At 42.1% G+C, this 15,252-nt stretch overlaps 1 protein-coding gene across 1 annotated transcript; it reads right to left on the bottom strand.

Moving 5' to 3' along the window:
• Nucleotides 1–10,670: 10,670 nt before the first annotated feature.
• mstnb (myostatin b) lies at nucleotides 10,671–15,252 on the bottom strand. Its single transcript, XM_024388805.2, has 3 exons — nucleotides 14,735–15,252; nucleotides 13,285–13,652; nucleotides 10,671–12,284 (listed from the first exon to the last, which is right to left on the bottom strand). Exons 1-3 carry the CDS (start codon nucleotides 15,105–15,107, stop codon nucleotides 11,904–11,906), a joined length of 1,122 nt encoding a protein of 373 aa, XP_024244573.1. The 5' UTR covers nucleotides 15,108–15,252; the 3' UTR covers nucleotides 10,671–11,903.

Raw genomic sequence — 15,252 nt, 5'->3', positions numbered from 1 at the left:
AGGTAGGGTTGGAATACAGAAGATAGCCCTATTTTTTCCTATTTTGTTGCCTTACAACCTGGAATGAAAATTGGGGGGGTTGTATCATTTGATATACACAACATGCCTACCACTTTGAAGATGCAAAATATTTTTTTATTGTGAAACAAACACGAAATAAGACAATAAAACTGAAAACTTGAGTGTGCATAACTCAAACATAACATGATGCTTCCACCACCATGCTTCACTGTGGGGATGGTGTTCTCAGGGTGATGAGAGGTGTTGGGTTTGCCCCAGACGCAGCGTTTTCCTTGATGGCCAAAAAGCTACATTATAGTCTCATACCTTCTTCCATATGTTTGAGGAATCTCCCACATTCCTTTTGGCGAACACCAAATATGTTTGCTTATTTTTTTCTTTAAGCAATGGCTTTTTTCTGGCCACTCTTCCGTAAAGGCCAGCTCTGTGGAGTGTACAGCTTAAAGTGGTCCTATGGACAGATACTCCAATCTTTGCTGTGGAGCTTTGCAGCTCCTTCAGCGTTATCTTTGGTCTCTTTGTTGCCTCTCTGATTTATGCCCTCCTTGCCTGGTCTGTGAGTTTTGGTGGGTGGCCCTCTCTTTGCAGGTTTGTTCTGGTGTCATATTCTTTCCATTTTATAATAATGGATTTAACGGTGCTCTGTTGGATGTTCAAAGTTTCTGATATTTTTTTATAACCCTGATCTGTTCTTCTCTACAACTTTGCCCCCTGACCTGTTTGAAGAGCTCCTTTGTCTTCATGGTGCCGCTTGCTTGGTGGTGCTCCTTGCTTAGTGGTGGTGCCCCCACTAATGGTCTTGCAGACTGGGGCCTTTCAGAATAGGTGTATATTCTGAGATCATGGACAGATCATGTGACACTTAGATTGCACACAAGTGGAATTGATTTAACTAATTATGTGACTTCTGAAGGTAATTGGTTGCATCAGATCGTAAGTAGGGACTTCATAGCAAAGGGGATGAATACATATGCACGCAACACTTTTCAGTTTTTTTTTTAATTGTTTTTTTTAACGATACTTTAAAAAAAAAATCACTTCACCAATTTTGACTATCTTGTGTATGTCCATTACATGAAATCCAAATAAACATCTGTTTGAATTACAGGTTGTAATGCAACAAAATAGGAAAAACGCCAAGGGGGATGAATACTTTTGCAAGGCACTGTAACTGCACCTCGGAAATTGCAGCCCATAAAAATGCTTCACAGTGTTCAAGTAACAGACACATCTCAACATCAACTGTTCAGAGTAAACTGTGTGAATCAGGCATTCATGGTCAAATTGCTGCAAAGAAGCCACAACTAAAGGACCCCAATAATAATAAGATACTTGCTTGGGCCAAGAAACACGAGCAATGGACATTAGATTGGTGGAAATCTGCACTTTGGTCTGGAGTCCAAAATTTTGATTTTTGCTTCCAACCGCCGTGTCTTTGTGAGATACAGAGGTGAACAGATGAACTCCACATGTGTGGTTCTCACAGTGAAGCATGGAGGATAGGTGTGATGGTGTGGTGGTGATTTGCTGATGACACTGTCGGTGATTTAGAATTCAAGGCACACTTAACCAGCATGGCTACCATAGCATTCTGCAGCAATACGCCATCCCATCTGGTTTGCGTTTAGTCCCACTATCATTTGTTTTTCAACAGGACAATGACCCAACACACATCCAGGCTGTGTAAGGGCTATTTGACCAAGAAGGAGGGTGATGGAGTGCTGCATCAGATGACCTGGCCTCCACAATTATCCAACCTCAACCCAATTGGTTTGGGATGAATGAGTTGGGCCGCATAGTGAAGGAAAAGCAGCCAACAAGTGCTCAGCATACCATATGTGGGAACTCCTTCATGACTATTGGAAAAGCATTCCAGGTGAAGCTGGTTGAGAGAATGCCAAGTGTGCCAAGCTGTCATCAAGGCAAAGGGTGGCTACTTTGAAGAATCTAAAATCTTAAATATATTTTTATTTGTTTAACACTTTTTGGGTTACTACATGATACCATATGTGTTATTTCATAGTTTTGATGTCTTCACTATTATTATACAATGTAGAAAATAAAGAAATACCCTTGAATGAATAGGTGTGTCCAAACTTTTGACTGGTACTGTATGTATATGGTGCATTTGGAAAATATCAGACCCCTTGACTTTTTCCTTATTTTGTTTTTTACATTACAGCATTATTATTATTTTGATTTTTGTTTTATTTTACACACTTTTTTTCTCCCCAATTTCATGGTTTACAATTGGTAGTTACAGTCCCGTCCCAAGACTGCAACTCCCATACAGACTCGGGAGATGCGAAGGTCGAGAGCCGTGCATCCTCCGAAACACAACCCAACCATGCCGCACTGCTTCATGGCACAACGCCTGCTTAACCGGAAGCACCAATGTGTCGGAGGAAGCACACTACACCTGGCGACCGTGTCAGCGTGCATTGATCCCGGCCCGCCACAGGAGTTGCTAGTGCGCGATAGGGCAGGAACATCCCTGCCGGCCAAACCCTCCCATAACCCGGACGACGCTGGGCCAGTTGTGCGCTGCCCCATGGGTCTCCCGGTCACTGCCGACTGCGACAGAGCCTGGACTCGAACAAGGTTCTCTAGTGGCGATGCAGTGCCTTAGACCACTGCGCCGCTTGGGAGGCCCTACAGCATTATTATAAAATGGATTCAATTGCAATTTCCCCTCATCAATCTACACACAATACCCCATAATGACAAAGGGAAAACAGGTTTTTAGAAATGTGTGATAACAGAAATACCCTATTTACGTATTCAGACCCTTTACTATGAGACTCGACATGATACCATATGTGTTATTTCATAGTTTTGATGTCTTCACTATTATTATACAATGTAGAGCTCATTTGGGAAACTCCAAGCGGGCTGTCATGTGCCTTTTACTGAGGAGTGGCTTCTGTCTGGCCACTCTACCATAAAAGCCTGATTGGTTCTTGGCAACCTCCCTGACCAATACCCTTCTCCCCCGATTGCTCATTTTGGCCAGGCGTCCAGCTCTAGGATGAGTCTTGGTTGTTACAAACTTCTTCCATTTAAGAAAGATGGAGGCCACTGTGTTCTTGGGGACCTTCAATGCTGCAGAATTGTTTTGGTGGTACCCTTCCCCAGATTTGTGCCTCGACACAATCCTGTCTTGGAGCTCTACGGACAATTCTTTCGAGATGTTTTTTGCTCTGAACTGCACTGTCAACTGTGGGACCTTTTATATAGACAGCTGTGTGCCTTTCCAAAATATGTCCAATCAATTGAATTTACCACAGGTCGACTCCAAGTTGTAGAAACATCTCAATGATGACCAATGGAAACAGGATGCACCTGAGCTCAATTTCGAGTATCATAGCAAAGGGTTTGAGTAGTTATGTAAATAAGGTATTTCTGTTTGCGCTGTGTCATTATGGGGTATTGTGTGTACATTGATGAGGAAAATGTTTTATCTATTTTAGAACAAGGCTGTAACATAACAAAATGTGTGAAAAGGGAAGGGGTCTGAATACTTTCCGAAGGCATTGTATACAGTGCTTAGGAAAGATTTCAGACCCATTGACTTTTAAATTAGGGGCTAATGAATGTATTTCAATTGACTGATTTCTTTATGTAAACTGTAACTCTATGAAATTGTTGCATGTTGCGTTTATATTTTTGTTCAGTGTGTATACAGAATATGAACTGAAACTGTTCTATACAGATAGAATGTGTAAGTGTAACTGCTCCTGGAGCAGAGTTCATGACAGCCAGGGGGGTATCTGTTAATGTTCTTCCAAAATACATTTAAAAAAAATGAAACAACAGATTGAGATGAAGTAACCAACTATTCCATAATGGCTTGGGAATTCCGCTCAATGATGTCTGTGAGGTGAATTTTCTCCCTGAAATTGTATCTCTGAACTTGAAGATGCAGTCCGGGACAACTGCCATGTTGTTAATTGTTTCCCTCAGACATTACCTCAAATGTACAGTTCCTTCAGAAAGTATTCCTGCCCTTTAACTTATTCTACATGGTGTTGTGTTACAGCCTGAATTCGAAATGGATTAAATAAATACACAATCTAAACCAACTACACACATAATGACAAAGTGAAAACATATTTTTTTGAAAATGTAGCCAATTTAAAAAAAATTAAATACAGTATGTATATGAAATATTTTTGTAAGCATTCACACCCCTGAGTCAACACATTGATGTCTCTAAGAGTTTTGTAAACCTGGATTGTTGACACATTTAAATTCTTCAAGCTCTGTCAAGTTGGTTGTTTTGCTAGACAGACATTTCTGTCATAGATTGTCAAGCAGTTTTAAGTCAAAATTGTAACTAAGCCACTTAGGGATATTTGTCATGGTAATGTCATGGGGAGCAACTCCAGTGTATATTTGGCTTTGTGGTTTAGGTTATTGTCCTGCTGAAAGGTGAATATGTCTACCAGTGTCTGTTGGAAAGCAGACTGAACCAGTTTTTCCTTTAGGATTTTGCCTGTGCAAAACTCCCTAATCATTGCCCATTGACAGGCATGCCACTAATATCATGCAGTCACCACCATGCTTGAAAATATTAAGAGTGGTACTCAGTGTTGTGTTTTGGATTTGCCCAAAACATAACACTTTGTATTCAGTTAATTTCTTTTCACACATTTTTTGCAGTGTTACTTTAGTGCCTTGTTGCAAATAGGATGCATGATTTGGAATATTTGTTTTATTCTGTACAGGCTTCCTTCTTTTCACTGTAATTTAGGTTAGTATTGTGGAGCAACTACAATGTTGTTGATCCATCATCAGTTTTCTCCTGTCACAGCCATTGAACCCTAACTGTTTTAATGTCACCATTTACCTCATGGTGAAATCCCTGAGTGGTTTCCTTCCTCTCCGGCAACTGAGTTAGGAAGGACACCTGTATCTTTGTAGTGACTGGGTGAATTGATACACCATCCAAAGTGTAATTAATAACTTCACCATGCTCAAAGGGATATTCAATGTCATTTTACTTTCTTTTTTTTACCCATCTACCAATAGTTGCCCTTTGCGAGGCATTGTGGTTGAATCTGTGTTCATTGCTCGACTGAGGAACCTTACAGATAATTGTATGTGTGGGGTACAGAGATGAGGTAGTCATTCAAAAATCATGTTAATTATTATTGCACACAGAATGAGTCCATGCAACTTATGACACTTGTTAAGCACATGTTTACTCCTGAACATATTTAGGCTTGCCTTAACAAAGGGGTTGAATTGTTGACTCAAGACATTTCAGCTTATAATTTTCTAAAAACATAATTCCACTTTGACATTATGGGGTATTGTGTGTAGGCCAGTGACACACAATCTAAATGTAATCATTTTAAATGCAGGTTTTAACACAACAAAGTTGAGAGGTGTGAATACTTTCTGAAGGCACTGTATATGCTGCATGTTTGGTTCATAGTCAATAGACTTACCTCATTACAACACAAAACCCTTAGTTTTAGTATACCAAACTTTCTAAATGGAAACTGTTGATCTGTCGCTGTAGTGGGGGACGCACATTCTCAGAAAATAAACCTTGCTAAATGGCGCACATATTCATTCCCATTGAGGAGGCTAATTATTAACAGGGATGTCCAGAGAAGTTTTGTCGGCCCGTATATATTTGGCTCTGGAAATGACTGGTTGTCAGTTTATTGTACATTTTACAGCATTATTGCTTCTGAACATTTCACTCAACCCAGAGTTTTCCGTATAATTAATTGTATGTAATAATATCTCTAAAAACGTTTCATAAATATTGTTCTGAGACATGTCAAAACATATCCCCCATCTGACAGATAGCTGATATTCTTCTTCATCCGGCTGTCGGAACTGCACAGGAATGACACTGGGAGACATGAGGTTTCCATAATCCAGACTTCTCCCAGTCTCCTTAGAGAAACATCTATCCTCCATCACTGTCAGCCCACGGCCCCTGAGAACACTTGCTTCATTGCCTTGGGCCTTGGCTGTCTTTTAGCCACATTTATGTCAGTCACTGTCCTCCTCGTAAACGAAGATAGATATTTAGATGTGTTGTAAACACGATTGTTGCAGCGGATGTACTTCCAACTGTCATGTCACACAAAAGACAAAAAAATAAGTAATTTAAATGTATCTTGAATGGACACCAAAAAGATCCCAACTTCCAGTAGCTTTACAATGTCATTAATCATGTGATAGTTTCACAGAGGTCAGTATAGTTTAGGGATGGGAGCGCTGATTCCTCCCCTAAGTGAAAAAGCAAGCAGCGGTGTGGACGAGAAGGATAAATCATTGTGGCCTGACGACAGGTAGCCTCCAGCAGCTGCACATCTGGCTCCCCTTGTCCCAGACTGGCTCCTTTTATTGCATTTCATTGCTTTCTTCGGACCCGAGAGACTTTAACAGACTACCTTTCAGCTGGCCCCTTATTCTCATCCTTTCTTGGTTATTTTAGTGATTACTACATATCTGCAGGTACCTGGATGCCTAGCAGTGTGAGGATTGAGAGGCTTCCCAGGATTGAGAAACTTTCCCAGGCTTTCCCTGTGTGGTTGATTGGCCCATCTCTTGCTGCACTTTTATGCCAGTGTCTATCCTAGCTACTTTGATTTAGTTAATTACTCACACTTGTGTGATGAGCAACCTTCTTGAGACTTGAATACTTTCTTGCCATACAAGAGACCCGGGTTCAAAACCCAGTCTGTCACATTGGTGCCGTCACCTGGATGGGTCTCTGCGAGGGGTGAAGTGTAATGGAGGTGGTTCCGTGGTTCACTTGTGTGACGAGTGACCTTCCTAAGACCTGAGGACTTGTATTAGCTCCCCAAGTCACATTAGCACAGGTCTTAGCTCCTGGAGGGCCACATACCTGTTGATTTAAATCCTTGCCTTTTGAATCAGTGTTTGATTAATGAAGTGCAAAGTTTACACTTTGGCCCCTGAGGACTGGAGTTGACACCCCTGCTGACACCCCTGTTTCAGACCTTCTCATGTGTTCAGGGAGTAGGGGTCGATAAGTAATTTGTCAATGGGCAGTCAAGACTTCCCATACATAGTCACCAGATAAATAGACAGGGCAGGAGCACACAGAGGACCAACTCCATACCAGTTACCAAAGACCCAAAACACTTGTACCTCCTTTGGTATGGCTTCCCAAAACTCTCCAACGCACCTGGCATAATAGTGATGATCCATTGATGACCCCTCAGCTATTACACCAGGGGTGGGCAACTCCAGCCCTTGGGTAACTGATTGGTGTCACACTTTTTCTCCATCCCTAGCAAACACAGCTGATTAATCAAATTGCATTCTAAACTGAAGATCATGATTAGGTGATTATTGGAGTCAGGTGTGTTAGCTGGGGCAAAACTGTGACACCAATCAGGCCCTCGAGAACTGGAGTTGCCCACCCCTGTATTAGACGTTCCTCAATCAGTTAGAAGAACACAAAGGGTTTTCGTCAAAGGGTTTTCGTCAAGTGCGACAGCTTCATCCATCCTAATCCCTATCAACCCGTGTACGTTACAAGGAAGTCCTTCCTTCCCACAATCTGCCAGAGTGTTTCTCCAGATGTTTTTTTTTGTTCAGACTCCGTATGTCTTGCACGTCTGCCGAAGGCTCCAGATGTCGGACTGCCCCTGGCAGCCTACCCCTTCCCCTTGTTTGTGGCTCTCTGCCCCGTCCGGGACCGGGATGAGGTGGAGCATCCTAATACCAGACGGAGGGGAATCCTGAGCGCAGCAACCAGAACTGTTTCCCCCTCCTTCCCCTTTTCTCACTGTCACATCCTCACCTGTCAAGCACGGAATGTTGTTGGCAGTGTCACTTCTCTGGAAATGCTAGTCTTGCGGTGACAGATGTAGTGATGATCAGTCAAAGCGTTTCCCTGCTGCTGTTCATTTAGCAGCAACACTTACCTGGCACAGACCAGGAAAACAATCCAACATGTGCAGTACTATTGCTACCTTGACAGATATTTTTTGGAGAATGGGGATTTTGGAGAATGGTGCTGATTTGGAGGTTTATCACTTAAGCACACCTATCTGATGATTAGATTTGAATGTTGGAGGTGTTCAAGAAGTGCTACTTATTTATGAAAAAGCTGATCTGGCTGCTCCAGTAGCCATGACAGCTGTTACAGTAGACTTCCAGCCATTGTGCTAATGCTAGTTAGCAATGGCTCGCAAAACTACCTTCAACTTTCTTCAAACTGCACGCAGGAAGGAATTGCTAAATCCCGCACTATCCCTTTAATACTTAGATAGCATTAACTAATACCTAATTAACAAACCATGTACTTACTAATACTTATGTACATGCCATTTATTGCCATTTTCACCTCTTTACTCATTTATTAAAAGTCTATATTTTTTTCACACACACAGATGGCAGAGAATATGCCATTACAGTCATGTTACAAGTTCCTTCCCTCCCACCCTATGAACACACCCTCCCGGTATTACCTTCATTAGCTTAATGATGTATTCATGTTAATTACTGCTTGAACTCATTAACTAAATAATCCACATGAGTAATGAAGCTGTATTCTAAAGTACTGCCGATTAGGTACTAGATCTACATTGAACTAGATTCAACAAATATTCATTGTAAACATAATGGAAAATATGTGATGTTGGTATAAAGAATACTTAATGATTTGTAGCACTATTACTTAATAATTTGTTTGTGCTAACTGCTGCATTAACTAATGTTAATTCATATCTAAGTCTATATTGTAAAGTGTTACATCAGGTATTTTATCAACTGAACTAGATGTGTACTTTTTCAACAATCATAAACACTGTGGAAAATTGTCATGTAATGTTGTCATCATGTTTATTCGTTTCAATGTAGTGTAATTTGTGTATATGTCATTGATTACATGTTTTAATTGAATTGATCGCTTCTACCTCTGAGAATGATTTGGAAGTAACTTGATTTTTAAAAATGTTATTCTACCTACTACTATTCGTTGGGCTTTTCTAGAACTTCCTGCCATTGCTATGTAGCCTAAAGGCATGATACGTGTAGGGACCACGTAATGTGTAAAGCTCGCTCCCATAGTGCTTTACTTCCTAAAAATGCACCTGTTACGTGTCCGTATGCATTAGTCGGGATGGCAGTGGGCAAGGAATAACTTTGGGGGAAAAGAATACTCTCAAAGAAAGCTGTTCTGTGAATCTACTGCACCTGTCTGCTAGACTTCAGGGTTTCCCAAACCGTCATGGGACCCCCCGGTGCCCATTTTGTTGTGTTTTCTTTGCCCTAGCCTGTGAATTGCCTGTGTAGTGGATGAGAAATTCAGGTAGCATGTTGGCTTGATGACATCGCTGACGTCACCTTCCTTGAGATCTCAAGCCAATTGTCGCTCATGGGATGACAGCTGATTCAAATAACCAACTCCTCATCAAGCTTTAATAATTTAATCAGCTGTGTAGTGCTAGGGAGAAGAAGAAAAAACATGCACTTGGTGGGGCCCCAGGACCGAGTTTGGGAAACCCTGTACTAGAGAACCACCTGACTGTCATGGCAGGCCTCCAGCTCACAGCAAGAAAGGATGTCACTCAGGGCCAATGCTCAGTTCGCCCTCTACCGGGCGGAAGTGAAGCCTCATGAAGCTATCAGTTCAATAAGTCATGCTGTCCGAACGCAACAGAGTTCACTTCCTCTCTCATTAGACTGCAATGCCTTCTACAGCCCTGACTGACTGTTAGACCCCTAGCTGGAAAAGCAGATTGAAAGAAAGTTGGAATGAATGATGTCCACAATACGTATGATATAATGTTATCAGTGAATGTTGATCTTATTACTTTTCTGTACATCCATGCATTGGTGCATGCACAAACTCACACACCTCCTGTGGCGTATCCATCAGTAGAAGACATATGTTGAAAGAATAAGGGTGGATAAACTCAAGTGAATGAGACGCATGTTGTCCAGACTACTCTGATCACTGCATGTTTTTTTGGTGATGAAACGAAAATGGTAACACCACCGCTGGCTGGGTCCGTGTGATTGGTCAGCTGAAAGGCACCATGTTGGTCCAATCATTTTAATGGGGTATGGTAGGACCCATGCTGTTCCTTAGCCTGGACACACTTTCTGTGACCATGGATGGGAGGGTTTTGGGTCTTGCGCTATTTGGCTGAATTGCCTGTGTAGTGGATGAGAAGTTCAGGTAGCATGTTGGCTTGATGACATCGCTGACGTCACCTTCCTTGAGATCTGAAGCCAATTGTCACTCATGGGATGACAGACATGTATCTTGCTCTGTTGGCTATAAGTGGTGTTGTGCAAAGTATTTTGAGTTTGAGCCCTGTTCAGGGGAACAGAATGAACTGTATTGCGGTCTATAATTCACATTTCATTTTATGTGAATTGGAACCTTAGGGATGCATTAGTCTTCATGAGTTTATCACAAGAACCTTCCTCTTATGATTCAGTTTACATGACTGAGGCTTGTGCACATGAACAGGAATGTTAGAAATGACCTTTATATGATTCCACATGGCACTTGTGTCATTCAGAACTCATTGCTGAAGGAGCACATCGCCCCTTGTCTAGAATACATGCACAGCCTCTAGTATTCCTAGGGCACTAAAATACCATTACTAAGCTATTGGATGAAATAACTGAACTTAACATATAAGCAAGCACCTTTATTTGATTAACAGGTATATAGTCGCATTTGTACTGTTTTCTTGCTAGTTTGTGGTCTTATACATTTACTAACAGTGGTTTAGAAAGGCAACTGCTAATGGAAACAATGGCATATGTATACAATACAAATTAGCAAACATATCAAAATCAGTTTTTACAACTTTTGTAGCAACCAATTTATTCTATTGGTTTGCCATAGTGCAAACTGTGTTATTTGTAAGACAGAGTTTAAACGTGGTTTTAACATTCATACTTTTCAAAATATATTTATCTGTCTTAAACACATCTCAATGTGTAGACTGCATTCATTGTGCCTCCGGTTCAAGTCCTCCTGTCCAGTAATGTTGATTTACAATAAGAATAATTCAAGTGAGTAGGGCAGTTCAGGCAGTTGAATGGTGGTGAAGCTGTGATTAAAAGTTGAATAAGAATGCACTGTTGCTGTGTGTGTGCATGGTGTTTATGGCATTATGCATGAAGGCCAGTTCAGACTGAGACCTCAGCTATAGTTTTCCAAGCCCTTTCAAAAGTCAATGAGGATTCCCGGTTTCACTCTCAAACAATGCTTATATGATTATCACACCGATAGGTAAGCGTAGCTGTAAAATCTTGGGGGGGAAATGAGTCTGTGTGTGTGTGTGTGTGTGCACCTATGTTTCTGACCTGGGTTAAAATATGATTTGTTTTCTTTCCAGTACTTAAGCTGTGCTTGCCTGGTGCAATGGAATCAATGGATTATTCCCCAAAGTGCAAACCTCACCTGTCTCCATCAAACAGTCAAAGTATTTGAAAGAAAACTAATACTATTTGAACCCAGGTCTGGTGTATGTGTGTCCATCCATGTCTGTATGTTTGAATAACTGGACGGAGCGTGTAACATTTAACAGTTTTGTGGGAACATGTGGCGTACTTTAGGCTACTACGTCCACTCCCAAGTCCAACAGGCGTTGTGTTCCTACATCCATGTGGTTTTAGGCCATTGTGGCTGCGAACATGTGATTGGAGGAGGGAAGAAAACAAAAATGAAAAAAAAAATGAACGAGACATGTCCGTGGTGGAAGCGCTGCTCAGCGAATGGACGGGCATTTCTTTAGCCGCTATTCTGGCTCTATTGCACCGTGTTCTGCAGAAAGCACTGGTAGTGGTGGATGGATCTGTCCCAAAGTCCAGGGGGGAGACCCTGGTGAGCCCCTCCCCCTCACCGGCAGAGCTCTCGCTCACGAGCAGCCGCATCGGTCCACCACCATGGAGGGGATCTTGCCGTAGATTATCTGCTCTTTGCGGTTGAAGTAGAGCATGTTGATGGGGGACATCTTGGTGGGGGTGCAACAGGGCCCGGCAGTGCCTCGAGGGTTAGCCTTGTTCACCAGGTGGGTGTGGGGGTACTTCTGCAGGTGCATGTACTCGCACTCACCAGAGCAGTAGTTGGCCTTGTAGCGCTTGGGGGCAATAATCCAGTCCCAGCCAAAGTCTTCAAAGTCTACCGTGAGCGGGTAGCGGCAACAGCGGGACTCGGGGGAGTTCTCGTCACAGTCCAGGCCCGAGTCTCTCCTGAAGCGCTTTGGGCCCTCTGAAATCGTCACCTCCATGAAGGGTTGCTGTAAAGGCACAATACGGAATGGTTGAAAACCAGAAACAGGCATTGCTTGATACATTGGGAAACATATTTGATTTTGCCTCTCGAATAAAACATTGCTTTATTAATAAAGGTAAAAAATAAAAATTGCTGATCAAGGTTTCAAACCTGGTGTTGTGATACTTTGAGCCACTGAAAATGTGTGTGTGTGTGTGTGTGTGTGTGTGTGTGTGTGTGTGTGTGTGTGTGTGTACTTATATCCTTGTGGGGACCTAAAATCCTCAAAAGTCCCCATAGGGATAGTAAAACAAGGAAAGTTCTCCCTCGTCATGAGGACATAGGCTATTTTAAGCTTAGGGGTTAGGTTTAGGGGCTAGAGTGACAAATAGGGTAAGGATTTAGGGTTTGGGTTACAGGTTAGGGTTAAGGTTTAGGGAAAATCGAATTTTGAATGGAAAACAATTGTAGTTCCCCATGAGGATAGAAGAACAAAGTGTGTGTGTGCGTGTGCGTGTGTGTGTGTGTGTGTGTGTGTGTGTGTGTGAGAGAGAGAGAGGCTGTAGGCAATTACTCTGATTAGCACAGTCACACAGAGGACTTCAGGAATTTCTGGCCATGTAAATAATGTGAACTTTTATGTAATCAGGTGATAGAACTTGATATTATTGGTGGCCAGGGAAACTATTCTGTCATAGATATACTCCTTTAATGAGGTCTGCGTGTTAATACTAAAGATTCTAAAGTACTTTGAAAATGTGATTGTTAGGTAAACATAAAAGCACATGAGAGCAAGTCTTAGGATGCCAAGACCCCTCTGATCAACAACTGGTATTTGAAGCCAAATGAGTCTTGCCACACAATTTGACACAAAAATGTATTTGCACTCTTGTAAAGGGTGGCGTGTTGATATTGCATCATTACGCATTAATACATGGGTTATGGATTATTTCACATAGATCCCACGGGGATAAATTACAAAACTATTTGTAAATTGCTTCGATGGGAGATCAATCTAAACTCACCAGTCCTTCTCCCGCTTCTGCTGAGGTAACGGCCAGATCATTTCCCTTCGAGTCGAACGCATTAATCTCGATCCCCCAATTCGTCTCCGGCTGCCGCAGCCATACGGACAGCACTTGTTTCACGTCGATACTTTGCCAAGAGCTGACTCCTGCATTCACGTCGATCTTTAGAGACCGGATACCTATGTGCCTGCCCCCGTCCGTGACAGGCATCAGGCGGGAGATTTGCAGAAACACGGTGGTGACTTCGTCAGCTGGCAAAAGGTGCACCCATAACTGTGCATGAACTATGCGGTTCACCTGAATCTTCGAACTGAAGGAGAATAAGCAACACTTGGGTTTCTGATCGACTTGGACGATGGATTCGGCTGGAGGAGAGAAATTAGAACATTAATTACCATATGGAAATGTCATCTCTAATTCCACAATACAATTTGATTTATAAACTAAATTAAATGACTGCAAAAAAACGTTTGCAGTTGTATTTAACACAAAACACAAAAGAACACCCTTGGTAAACCAATTTCAAAATATATATTTAAAGTTACAATGTCATGACAAGTATTGATAAACTATAAAACACAACAATGCGTCATCTCCAGGGTATCCTGCAATATAGCCTACCCTATCTAGTTTTAGAACTGCCACACTCAACACCAGAGTGACACTGGCACATTATACGATGGAACTTGGCTCGTGCGTATTGTTCGTAAATTTACTGCGTAAAATTCTTTAGTGGTTTCAATTTAACATGAAATTACAGATCAATACGAATTCATCATTCGTATGAAATTCCAACCTATTCTCAACATAGTGGTGCAAGTAATACGGGATCAGATATGCAAGTGCGCTCTGTGCCCAATGCGTAAAACAGCTGCGGTCTGGTGCCTTTTTAACGTTATTAAACACTGAGTGTACAGAACTTTAGGAACACCTTCCTAATATTGAGAACAGCCTCAATTCGTCGGGGCATGGACACTACAAGGTGTCGAAAGCGTCCCAAAGTGATACTGACCCATGTTGACTCCAATGCTTCCCACAGTTGTGTCAAGTTGGCTGGGTGTCCTTTAGGTGATCGACCAGTCTTGTACACATGGGAAACTGTTGAGCGTGAAAACCCAGCAGCGTACATTCAAACCGGTGCGCCTGGCACCTACTACCATACCACGTTCAAAGGCACTTACGTATTTTGTCTTTCCCACTCACCCTCAGAAATGCACACATACGCAATCCATGTCTCAATTGTCTCAAGGCTTAAAAATCATTATTTAACCTGTCTCCTCCCCTTCATCTACACGGGTTGAAGTTGATTCAACAAGTGACATCAATAAGGGATCATAGCTTTCACCTGGATTCACCTGGTCAGTCTATGTCATGGAAAAAACAGGTTGTCCTAACGTTTTGTACACTCAGTGTATAGTTACATTGAATAATAGTCTGTCAAACTTACGTTCAGTGGCCATTGTCATGATTGTTTCTGTGATGGCATGTTCATCATCTTCTTCCATAACTCCATCCTTATTGTCATCTCCAAGAACATCGTACTGGTCAAGAAGTTGCTGCAAAGGTGGTGCCTTAGGCAGGAGCTGCTTGACAACATCTCTGCTGATATTGGGAGCTTGCTTGAGTCGCAGTTTGCTAAGAATTTGGGACTTGATGGCGTGTAATCTCATGTTTTTGATCTGCTGTCGGACCTCGCATGTCGAGCACTGCTCGCCGTCATCCGTGGCAGGGGGCTGGTGGTGCGCGGTTTGATCACCAAGACCCACTGGACCGAAAGCAACCATGAAACTGAGATAAATCAGAACCTGCGTCAGATGCATTATCTAAGGTGCGGAGTTTGCTATAAAAATTGAATCCCAAATGTAATATGTATTGGCATATGTGAAGGCGGACTACAGAGTTGCCTCTGTTTGAAATCAGGCTCTACACTGATAGGTGTCATACTTTAATTCGGCAGCCCTTTTT

Source organism: Oncorhynchus tshawytscha, linkage group LG26, assembly GCF_018296145.1.
Source record: "Oncorhynchus tshawytscha isolate Ot180627B linkage group LG26, Otsh_v2.0, whole genome shotgun sequence".
Lineage (NCBI taxonomy): Eukaryota > Metazoa > Chordata > Actinopteri > Salmoniformes > Salmonidae > Oncorhynchus > Oncorhynchus tshawytscha.
Note: the sequence above shows the minus strand (reverse complement) of the source record. Positions and strands in the feature narration are given on the sequence as shown.